Consider the following 14,402-nt stretch of genomic DNA (forward strand, 5'->3'; position numbering starts at 1 on the left):
ACAGCCTGCTCTGGCTGTTTCCTCCTGCCTTCCCCTCTGCCTCTCCGCTCCTGAAAGAGAAAAAAACAAAAACGCTGCCGAGGTTTACCTCGTGCCCTGGCTCCCTTCTTCTTATAGGGGGAGCCCGGGCTCGATGTAACCTCTGACGCGGGTGGGGGTGGGCGGAGCTAACTCTCGCCGCGACCCCGGTCTAACAGCCTGCTCTGGCTGTTTCCTCCTACCTTCCCCTCTGCCTCTCCGCTCCTGAAAGAGAAGAAAACAAAAACGCTGCCGAGGTTTACCTCGTGCCCTGGCTCCCTTCTTCTTATAGGGGGAGCCCGGGCCCGATGTAACCTCTGACGCGGGTGGGGGTGGGCGGAGCTAACTCTTGCCGCGACCCTGGTCTAACAGCCTGCTCTGGCTGTTTCCTCCTGCCTTCCCCTCTGCCTCTCCGCTCCTGAAAGAGAAGAAAACAAAAACGCTGCCGAGGTTTACCTCGTGCCCTGGCTCCCTTCTTCTTATAGGGGGAGCCCGGGCCCGATGTAACCTCTGACGCGGGTGGGGGTGGGCGGAGCTAACTCTCGCCGCGACCCCGGTCTAACAGCCTGCTCTGGCTGTTTCCTTCTGCCTTCCCCTCTGCCTCTCCGCTCCTGAAAGAGAAGAAAACAAAAACAAAAATGCTGCCGAGGTTTACCTCGTGTCCTGGCTCCCTTCTTCTTATAGGGGGAGCCTGGGCCCGATGTAACCTCTGACGCGGGTGGGGGTGGGCGGAGCTAACTCTCGCTGCGACCCCGGTCTAACAGCCTGCTCTGGCAGTTTCCTCCTGCCTTCCCCTCTGCCTCTCCGCTCCTGAAAGAGAAGAAAACAAAAACAAAAACGCTGCCGAGGTTTACCTCGTGCCCTGGCTCCCTTCTACTTTCAGTTTTATCTACTGCTTTTGAGTGAACCAACTCTGCTGGTGTCTTAATACTGAATCACACAATCCAGTGATCAGTGGATATCAGATGATCACCCATTACAACATCAGAAACACTCTCCCCATTTAGAAGCACCTAGTATTGCTTCCATGTGAGTTCCATTATCAGTTGCAGGAAAAGTGTTTCCTGGAAAGAATCCTCACCTGTCTTAGCAATACTGTGAATATGTTTGATTATATCGCTGTTTCTTCCTTTGAGGGAGGTCTGTATGTAATACCAATGTAAACTATGTTTTATTCTCTCTTTCCAAATCAACTCTCATTGCTGTCTTCTTACTTCTCAAACCCTGCAGTTGTGTATATGTATATTTTTTTAACATACATTGCTGCTTCTCTTAGGTACCTAATCTCAGTAAGAATGATTATAATATCTCAGAAATGGCTGGTAAACCTGATTGTGAATCTATAGTGAACTGAAAGTCTAGTAACTGCAGTATAAAAGTATCTGTATTTTATCCCAGGACAAGCAGGCAGGTATTCTCATTAATGGGTGACGTGATCCAACGGAGCCCCGATGCGGACGCTTCTTTGAAGAAAACTCGAAGTTTCGAGTTGCCTGCACCGCGCATGCGCGAGTGCCTTCCCACCCGATGCACTGGGCGTGTCTTCTCAGTTCTTACTTTTCCGCGGAGCCGAGAAGTCCGTCTTCGACACTCTGCGCAAAGTCCCTTCGCTTGTGCCTTCTAAGTCCGCGGTTTTGATTTTAATTGATCGTAATCGCTGATTTTCATCGTGTTTTATTGTTTAAAAAAATTTCTTCGTACCGTTCGACCGGGCAGGCCACGTAGCCGCAGCCCTGCAGCTTCGATCTTACGGCGGAGCTTTTTCGGCCTATGTCCCGGCCTATCACCGGTTTTAAAAAGTGTGCCAAGTGCCGGCGCGCAATTTCGCTAACGGACCCTCATCGACGCTGTATTCAGTGTCTCGGGCCTGAACATCTCCCGAAATCGTGCCGGCCTTGCTCCACACTCACCGCATGTGCTTTCAAGCGCCGTTGCATCCTGTGGGAATCGCTCTTCATGGAGTCCTCGAGGGAGCCGTCGACCTCAAAGGGACCCGCACCTTCGACATCATCCGCAGCCCTCCACAGTCTTCCACCTCTGTGGCGCCGAGTCTCATCAAGCCCGCCTCGTTTGTCCCGGCTCAGACTCCAGCGCCTGCTACGATGCCTTCCTCAACCTCCTCAGGTCAGGTAACCCAGCAGCCCATTCTCCCAGTCGTGTTGAAAATGCCCAAGGCCTCGAAGTCCAAGCACTCACACGCTACTCTGAAGGAACGCGAGGCCTGTGCAGGTGGTCCCATTTCAGATGCGGATCCATCCTTGCCGGCCTCGTTAGAGACCATGCTACAGAAGCATTCATCGAGCTCTTTACCACGATGGGGCCGCAGCTTCTATCCCAAATCCAGCCTGGGAAAGCGGAGGCCTCCCGCGAGGTCGAGCCGCCTCCAGTGCCTCAGTGGGGAACACACTCTCAACAGGGAGCAGAGTCTCTGCGAGTGTCCGGTGTGGCAACAATGCATGCATCGCAAGGAGCAGTCTTTGCGAGTGCCTCCGTTGGAGCCGAATCACTCAATGCAAGGAGCAGAGTCTTTGCGAGTGCCTTCGAATGCCTCCATTGGAACCGATTACCCCGTCAGGGTTCGATCCTCTACGACATCAACCCCTTCTTCGATCGACTGCTTCCAGCCCCATCCACTACCTGGGGGCCTCAACGAAGCCTACCTCGCCCCGTCCATCGAGGCCAACCTCTCTACACCGATCGAGGCATTCCTCGAGACATTCATCCAGGCACACCTCGCCTCGGTGAAAACAAGCATACCTGGAGTATTCACCTCCACCGATGCCAGAACTCGAGGACACAACGGGATCTATCTCACCATCTCGATCCCTGTCCCCAGCGGATCCGGAAGTCTCGACCTCATCGAGCCCATCACGGAGCCAGGCAATGGCAGACCAACTGTCCTTCTCCTCGTTCCTCCGACAGATGGCTGAAGACATGGACATACCATTGGACACGGGCTCCAAATTCTCAAAGGAATACCTGGAGACTATGTGCCTCCCCCAACCACCCGCTGAGTCCCTTAAGCTTCCGTTGCACAAGCTTCTGGACCAGACCTTCGCTCGATGCCTCGAGACACCTTACTCCATCCCTGCTGTCCCGAGTAAACTGGACACCAGGTACCGCACGGTCCATCATAAAGGCTTCGACAGCTCTCAACTCTCCCACCAGTCCCTATTGGTGGAGTCATTATTGAAGCGATCCCATCCCTCCCAGGTCTACGCTGCCGTCCCGCCTGGCAGAGAAGGGAAAACCATGGACCGATTCGGCAGGAGAGTGTACCAGAACTCCATGATGGCCTCGAGAGTTCTGAACTACAACTTCCACTTCACAACATACTTGGAGTTCCTCCTATCGGTATTCCAGAAGTTTATGCCCTACTTGGACATGAGGGCACACTTCAAGTACCAAGAAGCGCTGGCCTCGCTATCCCAGCTCCGGGTACAGTTAATGCAGTCCTCGTACGACGCCTTTGAGCTCGCGGCTCGGGCAACAGCATGCTCAGTGGCCATGCGCCGGCTGGCATGGCTGAGGACCATCGACATGGATCCCAACCTCCAGGACAGGCTCGCAAACGTTCCCTGCGTTGGCACCAACCTCTTCAACGAATCCATCGAGGCGGTGACCAAGAAGCTATCGGACCATGAACAATCCTTCCAGTCCATCCTATGTTTGAAGCCCAGGCCTGTTCCTCCTCGCCAGTCTCGCCCGCCGTTGGTATACCAGCGGCGCTACCTTCCAAAACAGGCTCCCCCCAGCAGACAGCCTGTGAAGAGATAGCACCCGCAGAAACACCAACATAAGCCTCAGCCACCGGCTGCACCTAAGGCTCCCCAGCCCTTTTGACTGTCTCAAAGAGGACATTTCCTCCACCGTCCTCCCTTTCTCAGTAAATCCACCCATCGAAGGTTGCCTCCTTCATTTCTACCACCGATGGACGACTATCACCACAGACCTCTGGGTTCTCTCTATCATAAAATAAGGATACTCCCTTCAGTTCCTCCAGAGCACCCTCCAAGAGAATATCCTTCCAACTTGACCCAGACCGCCCTTCTCCTTCAGGAAGCTCAGGCCTTATTACAGCTGGGGGCAGTCGAACCGGTCCCCCAGGACCAACAGAACAAGGGGTTTTACTCCCGATACTTCCTTGTTCCAAAGAAGACGGACGACCTGCGACCCATCTTGGACCTCAGGGTACTCAACAAATATCTGGTCAAAGAAAAGTTTTGCATGCTGACCCTGGCATCACTGTACCCCCTCCTCGAGCAGAACGACTGGTTATGCTCACTGGATCTCAAGGAGGCCTACACTCCTATTCCAATTCATCCAGCCTCCCGTCAATACCTCAGATTCAGGGTGGGACACCTTCACCTCCAATACCAAGTGCTACCCTTCGGCCTGTCCTCGTCACCCAGAGTCTTCACCAAATGCCTGGTTGTGGTGGCCGCAGCACTCAGGAGCCATGGCCTCCAGGTGTTTCCTTACCTGGATGATTGGCTCATCAAGGATTCCACATCTCAGGGAGCTGCTCTCGGGATCCAGAAGACAATTTGGTTACTGCAACATCTGGGATTCGAGATCAAATTCCCCAAATCCCACCTGCAACCTTCCCAGACTCTTCCCTTCATTGGAGCGATTCTGGATACTACCCAACTCAGAGCGTTCCTCCTGCCCCCACGCAGGGATGCTCTCCTTCATCTCTGCCACTCAGTGTCCTCTCGCAAGTCCATCTCAGCGAGACAAATGATGGTCCTTCTAGGCCACATGGCTTCTACAGTTCATGTGATTCCGCTTGCCAGACTTCACTTCAGGATTCTCCAATGGACCCTGGCGTCCCAGTGATCTCAGACATCCGACCCTCTGACTTGCCTCATCCGGGTCACTCCTGCTCTACAACAGTCTCTTCGCTGGTGGATGCTCTCCTTCAATCTATCCAGAGGCTTGTTATTCCACACCCCCCACCACCAGAAAGTCCTCACGACCGACTCGTCGACTTATGCCTGGGGGGCCTATCTGGACGGCCTCCGCACCCAGGGTCACTGGACCAGCACAGACCGCCAGTGTCACATCAATCTCCTGGAACTCAGGGCGATCTTCAACGCTCTCCAGACCTTTCAACATCTCCTTCGCGACCAGGTGGTCCTCATTCGCACAGACAACCAGGTCGCCATGTACTATGTGAACAAGCAGGGAGGCACGGGATCGGCCTCCCTCTGCCAGGAAGCTCTGAAGGTGTGGGAGTGGGCGACTCGCAACAACACCTTCCTCAGAGCGGCCTACATTCAGGGGGCGGACAACGCCTTAGCAGACAGCCTGAGCCGCCTTTTGCAACCTCACGAGTGGACCCTCAACTCCACGCCCCTGCATCATATCTTCTCCGTGTGGGGAACGCCTCAGATAGACCTCTTTGTAGCCACCCACAACTTCAAACTGCCTCACTTCTGCTCCAGGATCTACACCCCTCAGCGCCTCGAGGCAGATGCATTCCTCCTGGATGGGATGAATCGCTTTCTATATGCGTTTCCTCCATTTCCTCTCATCCAAAAGACTCTAGTCAAGCTGAAGTCAGACCATGCCACCATGATCCTGATTGCTCCACGGTGGCCCAGACAACCTTGGTACTCCCTTCTACTTCAACTCAGCAGCAGGGAGCCATACCTTCTACCAGTCTTTTCATCTCTGCTTACACAGCATCAGGGATCTCTGCTTCACCCCAACCTGCAGTCTCTACACCTGACAGCTTGGTTCCTCTCAACATAACCCCTCTACAGTTTTTCCAACCGGTGAGGGACATCCTGGAAGCTTCACGGAAGCCCGCTACTAGGCAATGCTACCATCAAAAATGGTCTAGATTCTCTCTCTGGTGTGTTTCCCAACGCCAGGAGCCTCAACACTCCTTCTTGTCTTCAGTTTTGGACTATCTTTTGCATCTGTCTCAGTCTGGCCTCAAGTCTTCCTCGATACGAGTCCATCTCAGTTCAATTGCTGCTTTCCACCAGCCTCTCCAAGGGAAACCTCTATCTGCTCACCTGGTGGTTTCCAGATTCATGAAAGGGTTGTTCATGTCAACCCTCCCCTCAAACCACCTCCAGTGGTTTGGGACCTCAATGTTGTTCTTTCACAACTTATGAAGCCTCCATTTGAACCTCTCCACAAGGCTCACCTGAAGTATCTCACTTGGAAAGTGGTGTTTCTCATTAGCCTCTCTTCTGCCCGAAGAGTCAGTGAGCTACAAGCCTTGGTTGCGGACCCGCCTTTTACAGTATTCCATCATGACAAGGTGGTTCTCCGCACACACCCGAAATTCCTTCCTAAGGTTGTCTCAGAATTTCATCTCAACCAATCCATCGTCCTGCCAGTGTTCTTTCCGAAGCCACACTCTCACTCTGGAGAATCGGCTCTTCATACTCTGGATTGCAAACGTGCTTTGGCTTTCTACCAAACCTCACAGATCTGCTCCTCAACTTTTCATCTCCTTCGATCCGAACAAGTTGGGACGCCCCGTTTCCAAGCGCACCATCTCCAACTGGATGGCGGCTTGCATCTCATTCTGCTATGCCCAGGCTGGATTGCCCCTGGACAGAAAAATCACAGCCCATAAGGTCAGAGTGATGGCAGCTTCTGTAGCTTTCCTCAGATCAACACCAATTGAGGAGATTTGTAAAGCTGCCACTTGGTCCTCGGTTCATACCTTCACTTCACACTATTATCTGGATACGTTCTCCAGACGGGATGGACAGTTTGGCCAAACAGTATTGCTAAATTTATTCTCCATAGTTGCCAACTCTCCCACCATCCCATTCTGGTTAGCTTGGAGGTCACCCATTAGTGAGAATACCTGCCTGCTTGTCCTGGGATAAAGCAATGTTACTTACCGTAACAGTTGTTATCCAGGGACAGCAGGCAGCTATTCTTACGTCCCACCCACCTCCCCTGGGTTGGCTTCTCTCCTAGCTAGCTCAACTGAGGAGACACGCCCGGTGCATCGGGCGGGAAGGCACTCGTGCATGCGCGGTGCGGGCAACTCGAAACTTCGAGTTTTCTTCAAAGAAGCGTCCGCATCGGGGCTCCGTTGGATCACGTCACCCATTAGTGAAAATAGCAGGATAACAACTGTTACGGTAAGTAACATTGCTGTATTGTATTTCCTGAATACATCTTTGTGATCACTACTAAATTCAAGTTAACCTCTTCCATTCCAGCTTCTAAATCTAGAACTTTATTGCCTATACCATGGGCATTAGTATATGTAGCTTTTCAGATGTTGCCCTTTTTATTCTTTTTCTATGCAAGTGTTTGAGAGCTATGTCCACTCATATTTATCAATCTTAGTTTAACGTCCTCTTCAGTAAGTGAATCTGCTTTGGCAGTCCCCTTATTGCTCTGTCACACATCTTATTTTTAGCTGTGCAGTACACTACAAGGGATCATTCTATAAGGAGCCACCTAAAGCAACGTTCAAGTATTCTAGTCATTTCTCCACATTTGGGTTCATATACATGTGTATATGGCAACTCAGCTATACATTGTTCTGTAACTACATATATATCTTCAATAGCATGTAGTTTGCAGGTGAGCGTCTACATAGGCAAGAGTCTGGAAGGAACTCACACTTAACACATGTAACTTACAGAATACTGTAAGTTACATGCATAATTCCCAGATCTAGGTGTGAGCATTTACATAAGCTCTATGACTGAAATAAATGCTCCTGCCAAACATACACCGTATATATTCAAATATAAGTTGATCCGAATATAAGTCAAGACCCCAATTTTTCCCTCCAAAAAGGAAGAAAAAAAAATAAAAAATGGTTGACTCGAATATAAGTCGGGCGGCTTAATATTCAAGTGCCCTGCCCCATCAGGCACTGCACCCAGCCCCCTCCATGCCTGGCACTACACACAGCCCCCTTCCCTCCCTGCCATGCCAGGCTCTGCACCCTATTCCCCCCTCCCTGCCCTGCCCATTGTACGTCCTCTTTACCGCATACCTGGAATCCCTGGTGGTCCAGAGGTGTAGCGGGCAGGAGCGAGCTTTCCACACTCCTGTCCTCCTGCCCCACTGCTAAACTGGTTGCTGCTGAGTTCTGACTTCATCTTTATCGAGCAGGAGCACACTTTGACGCTGCTGCATGGAGCTGAGCAGCTTCCTGAATGGCTCCTGCAAATTCTCGCCAGATTCGCCGCAGCCATTCAGGAAGCCGCTCAGTGCCGAGCAGCAACACCAAAGCGTGCTCCTGCTCGGTGCTGAGTGGCTTCCTGAATAGCTCCCACAAATTCTTGCGAGACTCACTGCAGCCATTCAGGAAGTCGCTCAGTGCCGAGCAGGAATGCCAAAGCGCGCTCCTGTTTGGAACAGCTGAAGCCAGAACTTGTAGTAGTGACCAGTTTAGCAGTGGGGCAGGAGGGCAGAAAGCTCACTCCTACCCTCTACACCGCTGGACCACCAGGGATTATAGGTACACAGCGGAGAGAATGTACAATGCACAGGGCAGGGAGGCAGGACAGGGTGCAGAGCCTTGTGGCCCGGCGGAGGCCTACGACAGGTCCAGAAGGGGAGTGGGTGAGCACTGGGCGCTGGCCCAAATATAAACTGAGACCCCCATTTTTGGGGCCAAAAATCTCAGTTTATATTCGTGCATATATACCCGATTACACTAGTATTCTATAAAGGAAAAGAGATGCCTACTTTCTGATATGGAGTAGGCTCCAAAAAGGCACCTCTTTATAGGATTGCCCTCTCTCTGTCTTCAGTTGGTTCTTTCTCTAAATGGGTAGATTTTCTTCTTCCTTGTCTTGTGAATTGTTCTGGGTTGGACCAAGGAAGACTATACAGAAATGTAATAACATTTATCCCATAAGCACACCTGGCTGTCATTCCCCTTTTGCATTCTCTTAATGAACCCCTTACCCCACTTCTTGTACCACTCCTCTCTCTCACTCATACCCCACTTCTTGTACCACTCCTCTCTCTCTCTCACCTCTCACTCATACCCCACTTCTTGTACTACTCCTCTCTATCTCACTCATACCCCACATACCAAGTCTCTCTCTAACCTAGTTCCCCTTCTCATATCCTTCCAAGCCAATTTACTCTTAGGTAGCATCCCCCTCTAGTTTTTTATTTCTGCAAGGGGTGGCCATTTTATGCTGTCAGCTAGGTCTTGATGTCACCATATTCTGCTCCATTTTGGGGACCAAAGCAGTGAGTCACAAATAAATAAGAGTCCTCTTTGAAATGGAGCTAGTTCATAACTTGTGTGCATCTAAACTTTATCTTTCAATCTGGATTGGATGGAGGAAAGGGATAGTGGTGCTTCACCCTGTAAAGGGAATGTAAATTCCCTTTTAAAATTTAACATGATTTCTCTATATAGGAGGGTCTCTTTGGTGGAATATTGGTAAACCTACTGCACAGCTGAAGCTTAGTGGGCACAAGCATAATGCCCTTTATTTACTTTTTTCTGTCTCTTGCAGGCAGTGGAAGCTGCCCAGCTGGCTGAGGATCTGAAAGTGCAGCTAGAGAATGTCCAATGCAAAGTGAAACAGATTCAAACCTTCATGTCTGAGAACCGCACAGCTAAGGAGAAGGAGTCCTTCACCCTCAAACGAGCCCAGGTATTGGTGAAACACAAAACATGCTTTATTCTCTCTTAACACACACTGTACTAGTAGCTTCCTCTTTCATGTGTCTTGCTCTTAGTCTCTTAGGAACTGGTAGAGTGAAAGGCAAAAAAAAGATAGTGGTAAACAGGGCTCACTGAGGAAAAGGATATTACTCACAGTGTACCAGAAGGTTCAGTTCTTGGGCCTGTTCTTTTTAACATTTTTATAAGTGATATTGCTGAAGGACTGTCTGGTAAGGTTTGCCTCTTTGCGGATGATACCAAAACCTGCAATAGGGTAGATACCCCTAATGGTGTGGATAACAAGAGGAAGGACCTGGCAAAGAGTGAAGAATGGTCTGGAATTTAGCAGCTAAAATTTAATGCTAAGAAATGCAGGGTGGTAATGCATTTGGACTGCAAAAACCAGAGGGAACGGTACAGTTTAGGGGCAAAGAACTTTTGTGCATGAAAAAGGAGCGGGACTTGGGTGTGATCATAAGTAATGATCTTAAGGTGACCAAATAGGTAGAAAAGGCATTGGTGAAAGCTAGAAGGATGCTAGGGTGCCTAGAGGGAGGAATGACCAGTAGAGGGAGGAATGACCAGTAGGAAAACGGAAGTGATGATGCCCCCCCCTGTATAAGACTCTAGTGAGACCTCATTTAAAATACTGAGTACAATTCTAAAAGTCAGTCCAGAAGGGTACTAAAATGGTCTGTGGTCTTTGTCATAAAATGTATGAGAGACTTAAAGATCTCAATATGTATACTTTGGAAGAAAGGCAGGAGGGGGAAGATATGATAGAGACATTTACATAAATATAATCAGGAAAAAAATTGTTATTAGCCTAGTGGTGGAGATACCCCATGAAAGTACATTTATAATAGGTGGAGAAAAAGCCTCAACTTATCAACAATATATGGACAGCAACCCAATATGTTCTTAAGCCAGTCCTGCTCTGTATCATAGGCAAAAAAACAGAGCAGGACTGGCTTAAGAACTCATTGGGTTGCCGTCCATATGTTGTTGATAAGTTGAGGCTTTTTCTCCACCTATTATAAATGTGCTTTCATGGGGTATCTCCACCACTAGGCTAATAACAATTTTTTTGCTGATTGTATTTATATTTTGTTATTGCGATTTGGATTCTTGAGAGACATTTACATTACCTATGTGACACAAATGTGCATGAGGCAAGTCTCTTTCAATTTAAAGGAAGCTTTGGAATGAGGGGGCATAGGATGAGGGTGAAAGGGGATAGACCAAGAAGTAACATCAGAAAATATTTTTTTGTGGAAAGGATAATACATTGGATCTCTAAGGGAGAGGCATGGATAGGCAGTCTAGATAGGTATAAGAACATAAGAATAGCCTTACTGGGTCAGATCAATGGTCCATCTAGCCCAGTATCCTCTCTAGCCAATCCATGTCACAAGTATCTGGCAAAAACATTCTATGCTACTGATCCATGTCTGTTTCAACAGCAATCTATGGACTTTTCCTCTAGGAACTTGTTCAAACCTTTTTAAAAACTAGCTACATTAACTGCTCTTACCACATCCTCTGGCAACACGTTCCAGAGCTTAACTATTCTCTGAGTGAAAAAAATATTTCCTCCTATCGGTTTTAAAAGTATTACTCTAACGTCATCGAGTGTCCCCTTGGCCATACTTGTATGTCTTTATCACTTTTATTTTCTCTGTTTTTATTTTCTATACCTTCCTCCTATGCCCTTTCTAAATATTTTGCTTCTCTGTCATTGTCTCTCTTTTATCATGGTTTTGGGTATTAAGCTTCTCCTTTCCCTTTTAGGAGGACATTTCTCGTCTGCGACGTAAGTTGGAGAAGCAGAAGAAGGTAGAAGTTTATGCAGATGCAGATGAGATCTTGCAGGAAGAGATCAAAGAATACAAAGTAAGTGAATAGGGCAGCAGGATCTGTGGGACTTCCTATCTTATTATTGTTTCCCCTTTTTGTTCCTATTTCTTACTTATTGTAGTTCTCCCCTCTTCCCTAATGCTTCAGATTATTAACCGTTTCTCTATTGTTGGATCCTTTGTCCCCCCTAAACAAATTGTTTTGTTATGTACTACTCATATTTTAATTTTGTACATCGCATTGAAATTATTTCATAATGCGACAATATCAAACTTTTATTAAACTTGAAACTTCTCCTCTACTCTTATAGATTCCCAAGAATTAAATCAGGACTCAGGAAAAGATCTATTTAAAACATGTCACCCTCATGAATAAAATCTTCTTCTCGCTATTTTTCTCTCCCTAATTAGGCCAAGTTGACATGTCCATGCTGTAACACCCGCAAGAAAGATGCTGTCCTCACCAAATGTTTTCATGTTTTCTGCTTCGAGTGTGTCAAGACACGCTATGATACCCGCCAGCGGAAATGCCCCAAATGTAATGCTGCCTTTGGAGCCCACGATTTCCATCGCATCTATATCAGTTGATCTCAGACTCCTTGACTGACTGTGCTCCAGAGACTGCATTTTCATCAGTTCTCTCACAAACTTTAAGCTTCACCTTTGTCTAAGTAGCATGATCTTTGGAGCCTGCATTTGATGTCAACTAACTGATCACAACCTCCCTCTCTTGTGAGTCTAGAACCAAATTTAGTTGATCCCTGGAGCCATGGTTAATACTGCCTTTCAGCAGCAGGCACTTTATCTCTTTGGAAATGGATTTTGTTTTGTTCCTCTGTAAATATAAAGGTTTAAAGAAGGGACCATAGAGGTGACAATAATTTATCAACTCCCAGCATCGCCTATAAAAAATTATAACTTTTGTTTGTTGTTTTTAAAATGCCTTTTTTTCTTTCCTGCTTTTAGTATAAATCATTGGGAGGAAGTGACTTTGTATGGCAGGAATTGACCACATAGGCAAAGTAGGTGTTGAAAGACTGGGTCCAATTTTTCTCATGTCTGTGTCTGTTCACCAGAAGACATAAAATCTGAACAGGTTTTCCAAAAGCTTCCATCTCTGTGGGGGGTTTTTTCTTTAGCAATTTTTCCCCATTTGTGGTGGTTTGCAAAGTCCTCTACATTTCATTTGCGTCATTTAGGGACCATTATAATGTTTACCTAATGTATGGCTTAAAGTTTCTCACTTTAGTAATGTGAAAACATTATAGCTAAAGAAACAGCTGGATTGATTTATGAGGTTACAGAATGTATGTTAAAAGAGCATTATATAATCAGTGCAATAGAGGCGGTGTGCTGAACCTTAGGGCACTCCATCCATTCTCGTGAGCATACTGCAGAAAAATCATAGCTTTTGAACACATCCCTTCTTCCTTCTCCCTGGACTCTGCTCCTTTCAATTTCTCTTTCTGCAGGCAAGCATAAAGGTGTCTTCTGATCTGCTCAGTTTTCTTTTTAATTTTTTTTTTTTTTTTGCGATAGTTTTGTGTTTTTTTTTGCTCTGGTTGTGGCTTTTTTGTAAAGTCAGAGGTCCCTTTTGTTGTCTACTCTGCATGAGTGGAGAGGAGCACATTTTAAAGTTTGCAGCTGGCAGGTGTATCCTTTGGGGACCTGTTTCAGCCAACTTACTGAAGATTCGTGGAGTTCAGGGTCCGATCCCCTGGTGTTTGCTCACCCCTTTGACTTAATCAGAGTCTGTGGCGTGGGCTATTTAGGTGCCAATGCCGTTTCTTTGGGATGCTCATGGTTGTAGCTGCATTTCTCCCTTCCCCCTTTTTTTCATGAGGTCTGCGGGGTGTTGAGGGTAAGTCCGTGGAGGTCTGACTGAAGTGGCTGAGTGGCTGGAAGCAGAAGGCCTCTTCTAGAACAACTACACCTGAGAGTTGCTGAAGCAGGCAGCAGCAGCACCATTTCCTCAGCACATAGTCTGTGAGTAAGACTGAAAGTCTGGGAAAAAATCAGGAGGGAGAGGGTCTAGGGCCTTGGTCCCCCTCCCCTAAAATCCTTTTTTTAAAAAAGTTTTTGGTTGGCCCTGAAGTGATTTTAAACTGTTTTTTAGCGTTAAAATTCATCTGCAGCTGCCATCTTAGATTTTCCCAATTTTTTTTTTTTTTTCTTCCCCCCCTAAGTTCTCAAATTTCTCCCAAATACCTTGTTTTGCTTCCAAAGTGCCAAAGATGGAGTCATCCTTTTATACAGCCAGAAGAATGCTGGGCTGTATAGAAAGAGACATAACCTGCAGAAGAAAGGAGGTGGTGAGGCCCCACCTGAAGTACTGTGTTCAGTTTTGGAGGCTGTATCTGGCTAGGGATGTGAAAAGACTTGAAGTAGTCCAGAGAAAAGCGATGAAAATGGTATGGGGCTTGCACCAAAAGACGTACAAGAGATTGGAAGACCTGACTATGTTTCCTCTAGAAGAGAGGAAGAACAAGAGATATATGATAGATGTTAAATACTTGAAAATGTATTAATATAGAAACAAATCTTTTCCAGAGAAAGGAAAATGGTAAAACTAGAAGGCGTGAATTGAGGTTGTGGGGTAGCAGACTTAAGAATAATATTAGGAAATTCTTTTTCATGGAGAGAGTGGTGGATGCCTGGAATGCCCTCCAGAGGGAGGTAGTGGATATGAAAATGGTGATGGAATTGAAAAAAAGCGGGGGACGAACACAGAGGATCTCTAATTAGAAATTGAATGGTATAAAACAAACTAAGGCCAGTACTGGGCATCCTGTATGTGGTGATTTGATTTAGAGTGAGCTGGGGGAGGGCTTTGATAGAAGCTCCAGTGACAGGATGGTTAAGATAGGCTGGCATGGGCTTCAATGGCAAATCTAGCAGTG

The 14,402-nt window shown here is 47.6% G+C and overlaps 1 protein-coding gene across 1 annotated transcript in view; it reads left to right on the forward strand.

The window, feature by feature from the left end:
• The window catches only part of RNF40 (ring finger protein 40), a 150,785-nt gene extending 138,174 nt beyond the window's left edge, over positions 1-12,611 (forward strand). Inside the window, exons 18-20 of the mRNA XM_033945511.1 lie at positions 9,495-9,635; positions 11,438-11,539; positions 11,914-12,611. Coding sequence (XP_033801402.1) covers positions 9,495-9,635; positions 11,438-11,539; positions 11,914-12,090 — 420 coding nt within the window. The 3' untranslated portion in view covers positions 12,091-12,611. The remainder of the gene's footprint in view (positions 1-9,494; positions 9,636-11,437; positions 11,540-11,913) is intronic.
• The last annotated feature ends 1,791 nt before the right edge of the window (positions 12,612-14,402 follow it).

Source organism: Geotrypetes seraphini, chromosome 5, assembly GCF_902459505.1.
Source record: "Geotrypetes seraphini chromosome 5, aGeoSer1.1, whole genome shotgun sequence".
Taxonomy (NCBI): Eukaryota; Metazoa; Chordata; class Amphibia; order Gymnophiona; family Dermophiidae; genus Geotrypetes; species Geotrypetes seraphini.